Source organism: Apodemus sylvaticus, chromosome 4 (assembly GCF_947179515.1).
Source record: "Apodemus sylvaticus chromosome 4, mApoSyl1.1, whole genome shotgun sequence".
Taxonomy (NCBI): Eukaryota; Metazoa; Chordata; class Mammalia; order Rodentia; family Muridae; genus Apodemus; species Apodemus sylvaticus.
Window position 1 is genome coordinate 64,685,528 of NC_067475.1, and position 19,719 is coordinate 64,705,246.

Below are 19,719 nucleotides of genomic sequence, written 5' to 3' on the forward strand. Positions count from 1 at the left end.
ATGATTGAGAGCAGTCAGCATGGAAGCTCGTTTAAGGTTCTGATTTGGGTTTTGGAAAAAGAGTGTTGGTGTCATGTGCTCATTCATAGAAGTGCACACAGTATGGGTGCTGGATGATAGTCCATGTTGACCACAGCCCCTGATGCAGTCAGGGGCAGTTTGCCCGTTTATCCAGACTCCTTGAGCTCTACTTTGAGCATCAAGCACATTAAGCTTTGAAAATCATAAATGCCACTAGGATTAGAAGGTCAGTTTGGGGGATTTTCTGGGATAGAATGGCTACAATGTATTGTCACTACATGACAGCCAGCATAGGTTATCAATGAGATCATGGTTAAAGAGACTCCCTCCTGAAAGTTACAAAAGGCAGCTGGCATAGCAGCCAGAGAATCTTTCTCTTGAGTACTTATCCCAAGGTCCTTAGCATCTTGGACAAATTACTCATTTCCTATATAGTTCAGGCAGCTTAAAGAATAAGCTTTTCCCTAAGTCCTATGGCTCCAAGTTATCCCATCTCCCTTACCCAACAGACAACACAGTCTGTGTGCTGACTTCAAGACAGCAGGCTTCTAGAGTTCACAGTAGATATTTATCCTTACCTTCTAGTCTCTGACAGACGTAAAGGAAAGCCTATGGTTTAAATATGAATCAGGCTGCCAATCAATGAATGGGAACTTCCAAATTTTTATAGATAATGAACCTCTGCATCTGCAGTACTCCACTATCTAGACACTTGCAAATGGAATTTATAATGGTTTAGAACTAGATCTTGGGGAGTTACCATGTGCTTCCCTCCTAAGAAGGCCATAGTCACCCTGTAAAGAAGATACTGAAAATCACTGTGTTGAAATTGTATACCTCTCCCCAATTACTAAGACATTTCCAGTCCATGGAGTCTGTAGGGCATTAATCATGAGGGGCCTACAAATGAACCTTTAAGTAGTATCTTCATGATTCAAGATTAAAGATTCTCTCTGGGCAGCGGTGGTGCACGCCTTTATTCCCAGCACTTGGGAGGCAGAGGCAGGCAGATTTCTGAGTTCAAGGCCAGAATGGTATAAGAGGGCATTCCAGAACAGCTAGAGATACACAGAGAAATCCTGTCTCAAAAAAACAAGAAAACAAGAAACAAACAAAAAGATTAAAAATACTCAAGTAGAGAGAAAAAAATCTAAGACTTGGCCATCCTTCTTGTTTGTAGGAAAAGTGTGTTGAACTCTTGAGCTTAAGACAGGAGCTCCCCCCAGCTCTGGCAGTCAGGCTGCCTTGGAAGGTTCACACTCGGGCTTCCACCAGCTGTTTCCAGTCTATAATGTTTAAAATACATGGCATGGTCAAAAGCCACCATTTCTTCACAATCTTCAGCAGTACTGGGTCAGCCCTCCTAAGGCACCACCCATGTAGGCATAGAAGCAGAGTTCAAACAAGTATGGAAGCCTTTTCCCCCCACACACACACACAGCAAACCCCAATGACAAGCAATAGGTAAGAAGGTCAGAAGATAAACAGGACAAAAAGAAATAGCAAAGTCATGCTCTTAGCTTCCTTGTTACCTGGGTCAAGCCCAGATCACTACTAAGGGATTTATGACTACTGTGTGAACCACACTGCAGCACAGCTGCCTTCTCATTAGCCCTCCGGTGTGTTCGGTGTTTCAGAAGTGTATTCCTTTCCTCTCCCAACAACCTGCCTTCATGGAGACATCATGAGGCTGAGACCTCCTGTCAGTTCACCTGCATATCCGCACAACTCAAGGAAAGGACAAGTCAGAAAAATTCCTATTATTCTGGCTGATCTCAACCCAGTTCCATTTTCCCAAGCACGTGTAATCTGTCTTTCATTTGCAGATATGGTTTTGCTCTGTTTTATTTGAGTCTCCTTTAATTTCATTTCTTCTCCTTTGGTAGACAGAAACATAGACTGCTGTGAACACAAAGCCTCAAACCTACAAAGAACATCAGACAAAGAAACTCCCTCAGTTCCACCCAGCAGCTGACTCAGACAGATGCAGAGAACCACAGCCAAACAGTGGATGGAGCTTGGGAATTCTTAATAGAAAAGTTGAGGGAAAGATTGAGGGCCCTGAAGGGGATAGGAACTCCACAGGAAGACCAACAGAGTCAACTAACCTGGACCCTTGGGACTCTCAGAGACTGAACCACCAACCAAAAAGCATACATGGGCTGGACCAAGCCCCATCCACCTGCACATATGTAGCAGATGTACAACTTGGTCTTCCTGTGGGTCCCAGACAATTGAAGCTGGAGCTGTCCCTAAAGCTGTTGCCTGTCTATAGAGCATTTTCCCCTTCTGGACTGCTTCATCTGGGCTCAGTGGGAGAAGATGTGCCTAGCCCTGCAAAGGCATGATGTGCCAAGGTTGGGGTATATTTAGGGAGGCTCTACCCTCTCAGAGGAAAATGGGAAGGGGAATGGGTGAGGGACTGTGGGAAGAGGCAGGATCAGGATGTAAAGTGAATAAAGAAAAAAACAAAAAAAAATGACACCAGCAAAGAAAGATCAAAAGAAAGAATGAAAGAAAGAAAAGAAAGAAAAGGAAAGAAAAGAAAAAGAAAAAGAAAAAGAAAAAGAAAAAGAAAAAGAAAAGAAAAAGAAAAAGAAAAAGAAAAAGAAACTCAATTTCCAGCAACCACATGTGAGATGGTGTCTCACCATCTGTAATGGAATCCGATGTCTGAAGAGAGTGACAATGTATTCACATCCATAAAATAAATAAATCTTTAAAAATATTGATTTTGAGATTGTGGGGGAGTGTTTGCTTGTTTGTTTGATTAATTCATTGATTTTTATTTTATGGAGAAAGGTCTCATTATGTAACCCAGACTGACTTTGAATTTATAATCTTTCTGCCTCAGTCTTGTTCTATTTTACTTGTTCTATATGACCAGTTCCACATTGTGGGTAAAGATCAAGGAAAATTGCTATATGGTTGTGTATATGTCTCTACATGTGTCTGAAAATGATCACAGAGCAGAGAAACCACCAAAAAAAAAAATCTCCTTGGGTACATATAGCAATTGCCCAAAAGACTGAGACAATGAGTTTAATAGGGAGAATATATACATATATACATATATACATATATATTATACATTTGTATATATGTACACACATACATATACATACACACAAACATATATACATATATGTGTATGTGTATATATATATATATATATATATATATATATATATATATATGTTGGTTAGCAGTGTGCATTCTGAAAGTATTCTATAAAGACAAAATGCAGGGTAGGAGCTTGCTCAGAGATCGTTTCTTACCATCTAGGCAAAGGCAGACACCCACCTTCATATGGTAAGAGCCACAGATTATTTAGCTGGGATTCCTTCTCACCACTAAGTCCCAGAAGCACAAGGGCATCATGCTGAGAGGAAATCATGCAGATGCCTCTAAAAGAGAGCTTGCTGCAGCAGACAACAAGTAAAGACAAATTAGAAGCATCCAAGTGCTCCTCCCTCTATGATAGGGCCCATGCGTGTGAGCTATACAGGGAATACGTAAATTTTTTGATCGGTCACAGGTCTGAGTTGTGCATCATGTCTACTAACATCATAATGATATCAATTAGCCTTTCCAACTTGAAATGTCCCCTGCATTTTGGGAGCTTAATATGAGACTTGGAAGTAGGATGAACTTTCCTCAAAAGGAACATTAAAGAAGAAATGCATTCTAAACAGAAACAATAGCAGGAGTGTCAGCAGGAAGGGAAAGACATAGCTGGCCAGGAGGAAGGGCTGCAGAGAGTAGACGGAGGGGGTGAGAAGGGGAGTTTGGAGCCTCCTGTGTCCAACAGTCTCACAAAGACACCGAACAGTTTGCAAGTTGTCTCCTTTACCAAAAGTTAAATTTGGAACAAGACATGATTTGTTTGAATACTTCCCATGCACTAGGCACTATACCAATGACTTAAAACCTATTGTGTTTAATTATTGCTACAGCCTTGCAGAGGACACTACAAGTCTCCTTTCACATGCCTGTAACAGACACAGAGTAACTAAGTCACCTGCCCAAAGCCACAGAAATGGAATTGGGTTCAAATACAAACATCCTCAACTCCAAACCTCCATTCTACATTGTACAGGGCTGTCTGCTTACCTCCTGTGTGGGTCAGCTTTCTGTCACTGTGACAAGTTAAAGGATAAAAAGTTATTTTGACTCACAGTTTCAGGAGTCTCAGAGCTGTGTCATTTCTGAGCCTGTGCTGAAAAAGACCATCACTCAAGGGACGGCATGACATACAAAAGCTGTTTACCTCATGACAAGCAGGAAGTAGACAGAAGGGAAGGAGCCTAGGCCCTCTAAACGGGTCTGCAATGACCTAACTTCCTCTAGTTAGGCCTGGCCTAGCAAAGGTTCTACATCCCCAGCAACACAGTCTGGTTCCCAAGGCTTTAATGCACACCCTCTGGGTCCAAACTATAACAGCCTGCCTGTTATGTCTTGGTTTCCCTCACTAACCAGTGCTTGTCTGCTTTCTAGAATATTCTATGCACATCACCCAGATGAGGCTCCAAAGTACTATAGAGTTGATATGATATTTAAAAAAATCCAGAAAAGAATCCAGATGAAAATACTAATGTCTGTTAAGTATGTACATATCCCAAAACTTACCTCTGTGAAAAAAAATATAAGTTCCATTCTCAATATTCACGAGCAGGATTGGCGATCTGGCTCGATGGTAGAGTGCCTGCCTAGCAAGCACAAGGCCAAGAGTTTGGTCTCCACCCAATGCCAGGAAAAAGAAATATCAGTACTCACGAGCAATGAGCTACACAGCTGTGGAGGCCCGGCAATGTGGGCAGGAAAACAGACAGGCAAAGAAAAGGAAGAATGTAGTCAAGCCCCAAGGAAAAAATGTTAACATCCGGAACCAATTCACCCACACAAGCTGAGGAGTATTACACCCAGAATCTCCATACCACCCTCATCACTCCAGCTCTACACACACACACACACACACACACACACACACTCGTGCGTGCTTAGTTTACTATCTGCTCAGACTGGCCTTGCATATGCAGGCAGCCCCTTCAGCAGTACCTACCACCCAGTCCAAATATCACAAAGAAGTCTTAACTCTCTGTGATGTCACAGTCTAATCTGGGTAATGGACAGATGTACCAGATGGCATCTAATGTTCCCTGGATTTAAACCAGTTGTGCAGTTCTGAATGCTAGATGGAATGGTCAAAGTCAGGCAAGTGACACATCTCACACAATCTCTATTTCGACTTGGACAGCCACGAATCTGCGCATTCCTTGGGAAAGGAAGTAGACCTGGCCTGCGCTTCATAAGCTCCCGTTGCCTCAAGAATGTATCAAACCTCATAGATGAGTGGCCGGTGTGGAGCAGGGCTGGCAGGGAAAGCAAAGCTGTAAAACAGAGATGGACTTTTACATCTTACTCACTTCAGCTTGTAAAGGCTCGTTTGCTAGCCCTGGCCATGGCAGACAGGAATGGAACAGACTGTACAATTAAACAGCCAAGAACTGCATTCTGTATATGGAAATCAGGGAGGTGCATGGGTGTAGATTTTCCCCAAATCCCTGTTGGAGACATCTGGCTCTCTAAGAGAGGAAGGTTACATAGAGTGGGAGGGAAAGAGATGGAGAGACAGTGAACAGGTGGACAAAAAAGGAAAAAGAGGAAAGACGCTCTCTGATAAGTCGCTTGCGACAGACTGCAAACTGTCATTTCGTCCAGTTACAGCAGGAGAGGAGAAGCAGACTGTAAATGTAGGTGTTTAACTGGGTGATGGATTTCTGAGCATAACAGACCTCAGAGCAAACAAGGCTGCTCCAAACAGCTGTTACAAACAAACAAATCAGAGCAGTCACTGAGAGGTTAACATTAAAGCTGACTGGAAGAGTGGGTGTACTCACAGTGGGTCCTCAAGGCAGTTTCCTAATCCTCAGGCATTAAAAGGAAGCCACTGTGGAAATCAGAATCTCTTCCTTTGTAAATTCAATCCATGGCAAAGGGATTTCAGCTGTGATTGCTGACTTTGAGAAAATCAGCAGTACTTAGGAGCGCGGGAACTGCCCGTCGCTGCAACTGATACTTTCCTAAGCTGTTCCATTTTGAATCAATTACCAATGAGACTCCATCCATCCCTTCTTGAGTGGAGAAGGGGAATGGGTAAAACAGAGCAGTTAGTTGTCCTGAATCTCACTGAGAGAGGGGATTTAGGATGGGAAGGCTTTAGGTCGAATTCCATACCTAGCCACTACCCTTCAGACTTGAGATGTGTGTTCTTTACAGTCAAAAGAAAAACATCAGAATACAGTGGGGAGTCTGACCATGTCCCAGTCCAAAGATCATGGCTTAGAAACTCCACTGACACTGCTATCACTGGAACCCTCTCCAGTGAGTGCCCTTAAAGCCACCTGAAGACAGGAGAGACTAACAACAAAGTGGCAGAGACCTAAAAGTATAAATAAGCTCTTACTATGATTAATGATCAGTTTGGGGTATCAGGCAGCAAGCTCAAAATGTTCTCCCTAAAGCAGTTAAAACTCATCTCAGCCAGACTGTGGTAGTACACGCCTTTAATCCCAGCACTCGGGGAGGCAGAGACAGGAGGATCTCTGTGACTTCAAGGCCAGCCTGGTCTACAGAGAAAGCTCCTGGACAGCCAGGGCTACACAGAGAAACCCTGTCTCAGAAAACAAAAGCAAAAGCAAAAACAAAACAAAGTCTCCAAAGGAAGCAGTAGAGTGCAGTTCTATGGATCCTGGCAACAGGCACTGCTAAAGATCACGCTCTAGCCAGCTCGGTTAGAGTAAACTTGAGTTGTGTGGCTGTATGTTGAACCTCAATTTCCTGATCTGTACAATGAAGAAACAATGATTTTTCTCTGAAGACTAGCTGGTAAATGCAATAAGAGAACAGTTACGGGCCTGGACAAGGGGCTCAGTGGTTAGGAATAATTGCTGCTCTTTCAGAGGATAGGAGTTCCATCCACAGAGAGTATGTATGTGTGTACACACGTGCACATGCGTGTGTGCACACACACACACACATACTTTTAAAAAATATATTTTAAAAAGGTGAGAAAATGAACAAAGATACTTGGTTTGAAAAGGTTTTCAAAGACCGAGGCCTGACTTGCTACAGGGATGGGGAATTCCCTTCTCTGCAGGGTCAGGGTCTGAGAATTTACTCTGAGAGGCCCTGGGCTGCCTAAAAGAAGCTCTGAAAGGCATCACTTTTCTCTGGTCATCTCTTGAAGAAGTGACCTTTTCCCCTCCACTGCCAGGGAACACACCAAAGAAGGTATAGGATACAGCCGCATTGAAAAGAACACTCGTACTAATTTCTATAATGAAGTGAGTATTTTACCTCCATCCATTTTAGTATGAGGATTCTTTTTCCCACACATTTTAAGGATTTTTTTTGTGACCTAATGTCTTGATGGTAATCATTCTAAGGGGTACAATGGAGTCTCAGAGTGTTTGTAATTTGCATCTCATTGACAGGTAAAATTGTTGAATGATTTTAAAAACTAAAAAAAACAAACAACAAAAAGAGAAAATGATCAATTTCTATCATCTAGAAGCAAGAAAAATGGGCGCATCAAGGCAGTCAAGTGTGGGTTCTAGTCCTGTCTGGCCCAGACTGCTTCTCTCTAGGAGTCCCAGCTTTTTGCACTGACTTTGGGGGTTCCTTTATGTAATCTCTTGGTGCTGGAGAGGTAGCTGGCATCAAAAGCAGTAGCTACCCTCCCAGGGGACTGGGGTTCGAATCCAGCATTCACACGGTGACTCACACTATGAGTCTGGTTCCAGGGGATCCAGTGGTCTCTTCTGGCCTCCAATTGGCACTGCACACATGTGATGCACAGACATACATGCAGGCAAAACACCCACACACATTAAAAACAAAAGTGACTCTCTTAACTTATCCCTTAGACTTGCCCCTTAATTCTTCCCTGACTGCCTCCTCCTCTGCCTCTCCTCTTTCTCGTGTCTCCCTCTTGTCTCTCTCATACATGTGCATGCACACACACATACACAAATACAGACATGCACAGAAACACACACACACACACACACACACACACACACACATATACCTGTTGTAGCTCTATCTCTTAACCAAATAGTACAGTAGTCCAAAATGACTGTGCCCTCAACTAATTAATGTAATCCTGGAGTTCCATAAGAATATGGCTTTCAAAGAAAGATTCAGTCTTCCTGTTTCATATTTGACAAGGGCTAGTCTTCTGAGGACTCTGAGTTGCAGGTAGAAATGAGTCAGAGAACTCTAATGTTAGTTTACTTCCCTGCCTCCCGACACCCCACTCTGCCCCTCAGAGGTGAGTTCTTGGGAAGTTAGTTAACCCAAATGGTGCAGCCCTACCTTGCGCCTGCTGCATGGCAGCCATGGGCTCCATCCTTGGACACCCCAGCTTTCTCCCTTTGAGATCATCATGTTCTGGCTTTTTGTCTCAGTGGAATATTGAGTAGCAACAGCTCTCAGTTCTTCTTACATTTATTTACCACACATGCTCGGACTCTGTACTGCTTCTACTTATAGACTATAATAAACAGGGTGAGGAGCCAACTCCTAGAGAAAAATAGGTAAATGTACACTGGCTGCTCATAGATTACAGTTTTCAGCCATTGCATCCTCATGCTAATCACTAAGTTGCCACTTATTGTCAACTAGTGTGGAAGGAATGTCAAACATTGAGCTAAATCTTTTCTTCCTGTGTGTGTATTATCTCAGATGATCCTAGCAACAACCACTGGTAATAAATGAACACACTTATTGTTACTATTCCACACAGGCAAAGGCTTGTGTTAAAGGACATTCAGTTGCCCGAGGTCATACAATTAGGAAGTGTTAGGACCAGAGCTCTAAAGCAAGCAATGTGACTCCAAGAATATGTGCACCTTGAACCAGGATCCTATGATGCATTCATTGCACGGAACAGAAATAATAACACAGAATTGGAGAGATGACTCAATAGTTAGGAGCACTGGGTGCTATTCCAGAGATTTTGAATTCAATTCAAAACCATGTGGTGGCTCACAAATATCTATATTGAGATCCTATGCCCTTTAGCATGCAGGTGTACATGCAGATGGAGCATTCATACACATAACATATATAAATAAATACATCTTTTTTGTTTTTGCTTTTCTAGACAGGATTTCTCTGCAGAGCCCTGGCTATTCTAGAACTCACTGTGTAGACCAGGCTACTCTTAAACTCAGAGATCTATCTGCCTTTACCTCCCAAGATCTAGGATTAAAGGTGTGCATCACCATGCCAAAAAAAAAAAAAAAAAGTAATGAAATGAGTAACTCTGTTTTCATATGTGTACTTGCTGCAAGTAAATATTAGAAATATGTCTGTAAGTGTGCATATCTGTATAATTTATATAATCAACACACTGGCTGATACAGTTACATATCCAAAGAATGTTGCTATTTGTTATCATTTGTATTGCGCTATGATTGTCATTGCATTTTTACTGTTTACTAAATGCTAGGCTCTCAAAAGATCCAAGAGCAATGAGAACAAAGTCCTTCTCTTACAACAATCTCCAGAGTAATAGTGAATGAAGAGAAAGTAATAAAATTTGCACATCCCAGGGTCTGTGCAAAATGAGGTCATAGATAGAGGTGGGAAGCCAGCACTGGGGTGAGAAAAGTCTGTAAGAAAGTAGGACCTCACAAGATAGGAACAAGAGAAACACCACTAGGTGTGTGCAGGACCTGGGTTATGCTTCTGACCCTGCCCTCAAGTTCAGCTGCTATGAATAGAGGTCTTGAATGCTAAGCTGCCTTCTGATCTATCTTGTTGACAAGCCTTTTGCCTGTAACTAAGTCATCCTTTTAGCATTCTCATGTCCTTGCCAGATCAAGGTCTCAGCTTAGCAGGCTAGACATGGAAAATAGTTGCTGCTGCTCAGACAGTGAGAGAGGGCAAGCGGTTTTTCCCAGTTCAGCTCACCAGTGATACATTGCTTTGCTCAATCTTTATTTTTCAGATGCTTGATTTTTCTGATTATTTCAGGGAATTGAACAGAACTTGGTCAAAGGATAAATCATTTGCATTTCCTTTCAGTTCACTGGTGCCCCAGAGCTCTTGCTGGCCCTTTTCATTTAGGCATCAAACACATAGGACTGAAATCACCGCTCTCTGATTTCTGAACATGTGATATTAATATAATATAATTTCAAGAGCTCCATGAAAGCACCTAATTTTAGCTCTAAATGTTTTTTGACCTTAGATTGGTATTACTGCAATGTTCCACAAGTGCAGTAAAATTTCCCTCATTCCACTGGTGTAGAAGGGTGGGTCAAGTATTGGCCAAGGTGCATTCGGAGAAAGTGTTAATATGTTCAAAACAAAAGCTCACAGAGGCAGTGGAATCTTGTGGCTAAATGGGCTGCAGGTTTCATTCGAAACTGGCTGTCTCACCTCACAAGCCAGAAATCAAGGCCTCACTAGCTGCTATGAAACAATTTTAAAACTTTCTTTCAACATTAATATGTCTACTTTTATATCCCTGTTTCAACATTAATACCAAAGCCAGCAGTAGAATTTAAGCTTCCTGCTTTAAGTGAGTCCCGCTCTCTTCCTACCACATAATACAGGGCCGGTAGACTAGAATATGGAGAGAGGGTGTGAAGTCTTTGTTGTAAGGCCTTTGAGAAGCATCACAGACAACATCCTTACTCCAGTTTCCGAACCTTCTCGTCATTTTGGATTGGAGCCATGTCACTCCGTCATTGTCTCTATATGTCTAGACTTTAAAGTTTTCTTTTTTTCCTTCCTCTACTAAATGGTATATATATATATATATATATATATATATATATATATATATATATATATATAGTCGTTCTGCTCTATGCTAGTAACAGCTGTGACAATGACAAATCAAATGACTGATTAAGCTTCTTAATTGAAAAATATTGAATCCAGAGAAAACTTGCTGTGGACACAGCCATTGACCCAAAATGCTTTGCCTAGTCCCACTGAGAAGACCAGTTGTAAGTTTTTGTTTGTGTTGGTTGTTGTTGTTGTTGTTGTTGTTGTTAAAAGAACACTCTGGGCTTAGGTCCACGCCATTTTGGTCTAGCACAGTGGGTGGCCTGAGGCAGGATTTCCCTGTATCCTCAAAGGCTGAGCTCACCAAGAGGCCTTCCTGATGGATTTGGTGATTTCTACTAGTCAATCCCCATCCTACTTTGAAATGCTGAGTGGGTTCCCTTTTAAGAAAGTCACTACTTGCCTGTTCACAGTCCTGCCCTAAAACCAGCTTCAGGGAGCAAGGCAGAGTTCTGACAGGACTCTACCTGAGGCAAGGTAACCAACAGTAGGATTTTCTTTCTTTTTAACAGACTGGCTACAATAGTTACTGACCCTAGAATTACCCATTTGGAAATGGTTAAGGATTAAAAGTTCTGCAGGCCCAGGGATTCTTGCTTTCTAATTGCTAATGTTTGAAGTCAGTTTGATTCCTCGGAAATTTGTTCAGCCTGATGAAAGCAAAACTCAAACTCCCCTCAGGGCGCGAGGTGTAAGATCTTTGGGTCCGTTGTTTTTCATTGTTTGGGGGGAGTCTGATTGTTTTGAGGGATGGCTTCTCCCAGGACATCCCGGGTTAGTCAGGGGCTCTCTCACTCACTCTTCCAGTACTTCTAAGTACTTCCAGTAATTAGAGCGACAAGACTCATGACTGGAGTCATCATTCGGAAACTCCACGGGGGGAAAAAAAAAGGCTCAGCGGCTCCCCTCTCTGCCCCTCGGGTGCTTGCAACCCCGGCCCCACCAGCTAGCATCCCGCAATCCCGCATCCCGCGCTCCACAGAGGTAGGCCCAAACTTGTTCAAGGGAGATCAAGATCTCCACCTCTGCGCTGCGGAGGCCCAATGGAGATCACCCGAATTTCACCGGTTATGGATTCACAGGGAAGGGTCCAGTCTAGTTCCTTCCCTGGTAAAACGTCAGCTGAAATTTCTTGAGAGACGCCTAAAACGCTACTGCGTTCCCCAGGAAAACAGGGCAGCCGAAATGAGGCGCATAAGAAGCAGAGAGCAAGTTTTAACTGTCTCGGATCCTTAGGAGACCTTATCCTTATGCTAGCAGAGACAGGGAACAGCAGAGGGGGCAATCCGCCGCTAAGGGATTTAGTCTAGTTGGAAGTACAAAAATTTCCAGGCTTCCACTAGAGGTATAAGGATTGCTAATAAAAGGGAACTTTACCCGCCATGCAACAAATTTGTCTTTAGGTTTTTGTTTCTTTTCTGTTTGTTTGTTTTACTGAGACACTTTGTGGTCATAGGTGAGCTGGAACTCTTTAAAGAGCCTCTGCCTCCTGATTACTGGGACTAAGGGCGCCAGCCTCCACACCCGCCAGTATCTCCAAGAGATTGTTTGCTTGTTGATTTTCTTTAGGTATCAGCCTATAAAGCACGCTGTGGCGATTTTCTGCACGCATCTCATCTAACCTTTGACAACTATGTGAGGAGAAAAAAGAAAGAAAAGAAATAGGAGACAATTGGGGGATACATTTCGACATTATTTTATATGTTCCTAAATTAATTTTTTCCAATTTGCAGTGCTTATCTCAATCCTATAATATATAATTATTATCCAAATTTCTTCTATTCCACTTACTTCCTGTGGGAGGCATGAAATTACTTCCTAGAATTGAAAGTAACCTTCTGTCCATACAAACTAAAAATGGCATTATTCACAAAATTAAATAACTAATTAAGAGAGAAACCTTGCTGTCGGTGTCTAGTGTTGTTTTGAATCACATTTGTACAATTTCATTTGCTGATATTTCTCTTAAAATTTGTTCAAAATCATTGGGTGGGTCTAAGAGAAAAGTGGAAACACTCTATATAATTCTTAAATTCTATAAAATTTAAGGTACATATAAAAACTCACAAGCCAGGTGATTGTGGCCCACTCCTTTAGTTCCATCACTCAGAAAGCAGAGGCAGGCAGATTTCTGAGACTGAGGCCAGCCTGGTCTACAAAGCAAGATCCAGGACAGCTAGGGCTACATAGAGAAATTCTGTCTTGAAACACACACACACACACACCTCACAAAGCTGTGCCTTTCTTAATGTTGTGTGTTCTGATCTCTTAAACTGGCTACACCCTACACACTAGGAGGTTTTGGGGGCGGGCAGAGGAGGCAGCAACTTCTTTCAGAGATGCTTGTGAGGTTTCCTGTGGATATAGTGTTCACACATCGATGTGGCATTCACGTGCATAAATGTGTCCTTTTTACACCTTTGTAATGGGCAAAGCTGGATACTAGTTTAAAACGGAGCTGAATACTCCATTTTAAATACGGAGTCCTTGCAGAGATTGCATGTTTTCACTTCTGATATGAAAAGCTCCTTAGCCATTTGTACACAAAACACTCAGCCTCTAAGCTGTGCTGTTAAAGGCGCTGAATGCACGCTGATTAATTCTCTCCAGTTACCTAAGTTCCCCACATCTTCCATTTCACAGCAGGTCCTCCCTACCAAGTCTCATTTTTCCACCCAGACACTTGTAGCAAGGGCCTCACTTAAATTAAGTAATGATTATCCTCCCCCAAAGAAGTGTAAACAGACCTGATTTATAAATTTGCTAATTGCTGTTCCCAGTGCAGACCCAGGGAGTATCTCAATCACATGCATATAAAATTCCAAGCTTACTAAAAACCAGAAAGGGCAAAGTCAGAATAAGTCCCATGCATAGGAGAGGGCAATGAGATTCCACAGTCAACAGTTTCCTGTTTTGCCCCTCGTTTGGGAAAAAAAAAAAAGTATTCCAAAAAGTAAAAAACTCCCACCTTAGATGAGAGAGTGGTTTCAGTAATGTCTATTCAACTGGTCTGGCCTTTGTGAGTAAGAAAGAACCAGCTATATACTTCCAGGATGCAGCCCATCGGCTAGATTTCTGCATTTCCAGGAGAAAGTAAAGTGGTGTTCCAATCTGCTCTTTAGCCTTGCGGACTGTGCACCGGCCAACCCTCCCTTGCCCCCACCCCACCCCACCCCACACACACTTTTTCTACTCTGAGCCCACACCACCATACTGAAAAGAATTTATACACACATTTTTTTTCAGTAACTATATTTGTCCTGGGTATAAAAACAGAGTTCTACTGGGGTCCATGATTAATATTGTGATGTGTTTTTTGGTTTTGTTTTGTTTTTGTTTTTGTTTTTTTATTTGTTTGGTTTTTTGCTAACAGTCTTGCTGTGATGGATCTGGAATATTCTGCTTTTTAATGAAAGCAATGAATGCCATAGGGTAGGTGTAAGTAAACAATATTTTGGTCTTCTGAACTGGGCTGCATTTGACTTTCTCTCTGCATTTGTCTAGTCCCCGAGCAATTAAAGATGGAGGGTGCACTTCCATTACGGTTGTGTCCACATACAAAAAAAAAAAAACAAAAACAAAAACTGTACAGAGAAGCAAGGAACACCCATTACTATTCTGTTTTGTTGTTCTTCTTGTTGTTGTTGTTGTTGGGTTGATCCTCAGGTTAGGGACTCTAGACCATTCTTCACTCACACCATACAGACTAAAAATACTTTGCATTAATTAATGTCTTTCAAAATTAAAGTTTGACAGCTCAGGGGTTATTGATATGAGGGTACAGTTAATTTCTGTTTGAATTCTGCTCCAAGAAATTTAATTCTTTCCCCTGCACAAACATCCTTTTCGGAACTCTGGGAACTTCACCTACAAAATCAGAAGATGCAAAGTGGCTGTATGGGAATTCCAAAGCATTGTTCATCGACTGAGGGAAGAACTCCGGAGGTGGAGAAACCCGGGAAAAACCGAGTTGAGGCTTTCCAGGCCCCTGGGTTGTAAGTTTCTGTTGGGAGTGGAGGTGGGGTTCAAGAGAGGAATCTGAGATCCCGTGGACTGTAGGCTAGAGGTGAAAGGGTGACTCCTCCGAACCCGAACCTCAGCGATTATTACGGAAGACCTTAATGGTCAGCCCTGAGCCTAGTGTGAGGATGGGTTAACTACCAAGCAGTAAACCGCGGCAAGGTCCACTTGGCTGCCCCTCACAGGAAACCCTGGAGGCCTAAGTTTCCCTCACTCCCTGGCCTCGCAGCCGCTTAGTACCGTAGTTATTTCTGTGAGGTGGACTGCCTTAGGATTACTCCCCCTTTTCAGGCACTGCCTTCTACCACCATTGAGATTTTACACAGGCTCCACAACCAATTCCACAACAGGACCCGTTCTCCAAGCACTGTGTATGCCTCAGATATTTGAAAGGACACCTTGGCCCTTATTTTCCAGTAAAAGGTTGAATGTCTTTGGTTGGATCATCCTCTCCATCCAAAGACAAATTCGATTCTTACCTCCTTCTCTGCTTCTTCTCTAAGGAAGGCCGTTTTGAGGGCAAGTTTCCAAGCCCCATTTAATAATCCCTACTCTGGTGCCCGGTGCACCCTGGACGCCTGGCTTATGTGTCAGGGGTAGTGAACACAGCACAGAGGATTAACAGTCCTATGCGCGCGGGCCTCTAACCCAGGCAGACACCTCACATACACACACCCCACCCCTGCCCTGGCAGCTCTTTAGGGTTCCGCACACCTTACCCTGGCCATCTGAACCTAATGTTTGACATTAGTATTCTTTTCCACTGAGGCACAGCTCATCCCGCTGTATCGGTTTCTTAAATGTCAGCACCAGCTCCCAGTCATTTGCTCTCCCCCCCCCCATTTCCCTATTGGGAATGGGGTGGGTCTAATCTCAGGATTAAAAATCTCAGTTTTGCTCTGAGCCAACAAACAATACCTTGGAAGATTAATTAATGTGACCAATTGGTCTCAGTAACTCGGCAGTAACTAGAAACAAAGTACTTGGGGACTGCGGAGGTTTCTGCTTGGGCAGAAGTTTCTCCTGTCTCATTTCACAAAGGTTTGCGCGCGTGAATGCAAACGAAATTCTGCTTAGCCTGGGTGTGCTTGAGTGTGCCTGCCTGTACCTGCCCACGCGCGACTGATGCCACCTCTCCAAGGCCGGTGGAACGCGGGGCTGGCCAAAAGGCCTTCGGCCTGCAGGCTAGAAAAGGAGAAATCTCTCCCCAGAAGGTTTGAATTATTTCGCTCCGCAGGAGACCGGGTCTTGGCTATACTTCGCTGAAGATTCGGGCTGAAAATGTCCAAACCAGAGATGGGGGAAGGAAGCCCAGTGGAGCGTCAGATGGGTCCGAGCGCAGAGGGCGCCGCCGCGCGCTCAAAACACTCTTTCAAGGCCGCGGCCACAGCAGCGGCTCCACCAATCCTGGGTGAAAAGTTTCTTCGGTTGGGCTGAGCTACCGCCGCGGCCTTAAGACTCTCTCCCGCTGGTGGCCTCCAAGTCCTAGAGGCTTCCCCTAAAGTCAGGGAGTGCTAGAGCGAGTGCCATTAGGGGACTAGGGCAGGAGTCTGTACCGAAGCCCCGCAGGCCTTGAGATTTGGGAGGCCACAAGGCTTCGACGTAAGTTTTTGAAATAGTACTGTGTCTTCTGACCGGAGTAGCCTCCAGAGTGGAGGTCTTGGCTGGCTGCCCCCCACCCCGACCTCCCCGACCCACTGGTATAGGTTGGAGCCCCAGTTTTCGGGTGTTCAGGCGCCAACTAAAGCCAGCTTTGTCCAGACCGGGAAAGAAAATCGGATCTTGAAAAAGCAAAGTGCCGGCCGAGTCTCTGAATTAAAAAGTTCGCTTCGCCTTTCAGCTTTACAATTTGAGCCCTGGGTTGTCTGATGGTCTGTTGTTGGTTTCAGGCTCAGGTAGGGCCGGCCGAAAATAATTGAATCGGTCAAAGAGAAGATGATGAGAACGACAAATACAGTTACTTTGGCCCCATGATTATTTCATCTTGCCCCAGGCCCCAGGTAGTTTTGGGTTTATTTTGTGTTTATTTTCTCCCTTTGCCTAAGACCAGCGACCCACACAGCCACTTCTCCAACCCTAATAGAAGAAGACAAATAGTGAAACTCAGTAGGAGAAAGGTACTTCTCTGGACTCTGGATCCCTTCAGACATGTCTCTAAATGTGGCCTTGGGTGGGGATCAGAGATTATACTACTGGTAGAAGAAAAGCTACAAGACCGCCAATTTCTGCTCACAGATTATTCAGTTGAGTCCAGAATGGGCAGCTGTGACACCAGCGTTTGGCCTGTCTTCACACCTAGCCCCCCCTTCCCCCCCCCAAGGATAATTTCTCATTCTAAGTCCAGAGCAGAAGAAAGCCTTTAAGTCATTGCTAGAGCTCCAGCGTGAGGACCCCACCTGCCCAAGGCCACACTGAGTTACCTAATGCTCTCAGTTTTGAATTCCTTCTTCTGAAACTCTGCTCATTAATTCATTTCGTTGTTTTCTAGCTCCAGTGTGCCTTTTAAAACAGGTGATTGATCGGAATAACGGAACCGAGTGACTGAACTGGGTGTCTTAGGGTTGACTGTATATTCCATAACATTTTTGTCAGGCCGAGACTGGGGCTACTAAACAAAATTCCAGAGACTAGCTCTGCACATTCGTCACTGGAATATTCTCTTTTCCAGCTCCTCTCTCTTTGCTCCCCTCACTTATGGCTGAGAAAGACAGAAGGGGAGAGCTGTGGATTAAGTCCATGGTTTACACCCCTTGAGCCCCTTTGAGCTTAAGACAGCAGACACACTCCCAGCAACCCAGACTCTCCCAGAGAAAAAGCATCCTGGACAAGACATCAGTCCTGCTAAGTCAAATAATTTCTCCCTTCTCCACTGTCAGGAAAATAAAACAACAGAGACTCCCAAATGGAACGTTACCATTGAGCCTGTAAGACATCCCAATAACTGTATCGGTCCTTACGGAAATTCTGACAACAGATAAATTGAGTGAGAGGGTGGACTCTGGCAGAAAAGTGGATGCACATTAGCCATCGTCGGTTCCTCCCTGGATTGCCCACACAGCAGACCTAGTGGACCTGCCCTTGCTCCCAAAGAGAGAAAGTCATGGATGGATGAAATAAATCTCCTTTTAATTTTCTTTTCATCGACTAATAAAAATAATTCCCCAGCACTAAACCCAAATTCCGTAACGGGCCGCAAGAACACAGAGAATTCGCAAAACTCTGTCTCTGCAGGTCTCTTGCTAATCGAGTTATTATTAGCCTCGGGAGCGTGGAAAGTGAACTGTCACTGCTGAAAGAGAAAATGTAAGCGACAGCTGTCCCTCTTCGGGCTTTGGCTAGCTTTCAGGCCAGGATCCCCCGAGCCTACTGCTGCTCCCATTTCTGTGTGGGCGGCTGCCCGACTCTTCCCCCCTCCCCCAAGCCATAGGACCGGGGTCTAGTCCTGGACCCTAGCTGGTCCGCAGGGACACCTGCAGGGTTTTAGAAATCTGGGATGAAAATGCAATTTGATGAAAACACACTGAAGCGGCTAAACCAAGTTATGAGCGCTGTGTTCCTGTGCGTGCTTACGGGATTTTGACAGCAGCTGTTCTCTCCGGGCTGTTTTCGACTGTTGAAATCTTGGCACTTAATATAAAATGTGAAATTGTTTTCCCCCCTGTTAGGGTTCTGTTAAAATATACACATTGACATCTGCCTTGAGTTTTAAGTGTTCTGTGAATATTAATTGAGTACAATATGAGTAGAGCTAAAAAAAAATTACTTGAAACGTGCAGCCACCCAAATACAGAGATGTGGGTACGGATTAAAGACCTTGGTCTAAAGATACAGTGTCTAAGTACTGCGTCTCCAGGGAGGTAGAAATAGTTATACTCCACCATCTAAAGCTTAGTTGGGAAAGAAACTAAAAAAGAAAACCGGAACATTTCCCATGACTGCCTTATAGGCTTCACCGGAGCTCTCTCAGATCTACTAGGCTCTTTCTCCAGTGTCTTTGACTGAGCTCTTCGGAACCCAGGGACCCGTAGCCCTTCAGAGTGAGCGCCTCACAGTGCTGCTTGGTCTGTGCCACAAGACTAGGGGACGGACACAAGTAGGCCTTGAAATTGGCGATTAAAATGTAAGGCTTGGGCCAGGCCCCCAAATTGGTTCCGGCGAATTTAGGGAGGCTCAAGGCATTTATGCCAAGAAAAAGGAACCCACGTCGGAGCGAGGCAGGGAGTCAGCAGGCAGGGCCTCCCTCCACTCGCGGGCAAACCAGTTGGCGGTCCTTCTCCACCCGCCTCCCGTCGTCCGATCCGACACACTCACCCGGGTGGGGCTCCAGGCCGTGAGTCGCCGGGTCGTCTGTGTCTCCGAGTGGGCCTGCGGGACTCAGCGCCTCCATGGACAGGTCCAGCCCCTTCTCCTCCCAGTCTCGCAGTTTCCGCTTTTTATTTGAGCCGATCAAGGCTTCAACGGAGAAGGCATGTGCTCGGGAGCTCAGGGCGACTGCAGATCTTCTCCTTTCACTCATTTTAGCCTCCCGCACCCGGGTCTCCTCTCGCCCGCGCTACTGAGCTGGCAGCCCCGCGGCCACACGCCCGGAGCGCCCGCCGACCCGGCCCTGGAGAGGCGGCGGCGCGGCGGCCGATCTGCGCCCTCCCTCCGTGTCCTCCCCCGCCCTCGACCGCCGGATCAGACCGGTGCCCCCAGCTGCCCCAGCCTCTAGGAACGAGCGCGGGGAACGCCGCCCGCCCGCTGCATGAGCACTGAGTCCAGCTCCCCACCCACCCGGGCAGGCGCTCACAAACTCTGCCGACTGAACTTCAT

General features: G+C 44.6%; 1 protein-coding gene across 1 annotated transcript in view; it reads right to left on the bottom strand.

Moving 5' to 3' along the window:
• The window catches only part of Tbx15 (T-box transcription factor 15), a 104,222-nt gene extending 84,799 nt beyond the window's left edge, over positions 1–19,423 (bottom strand). The window contains exon 1 of the mRNA XM_052178558.1: positions 19,219–19,423. Coding sequence (XP_052034518.1) covers positions 19,219–19,423 — 205 coding nt within the window. The remainder of the gene's footprint in view (positions 1–19,218) is intronic.
• Between the last annotated feature and the right edge of the window lie 296 nt (positions 19,424–19,719).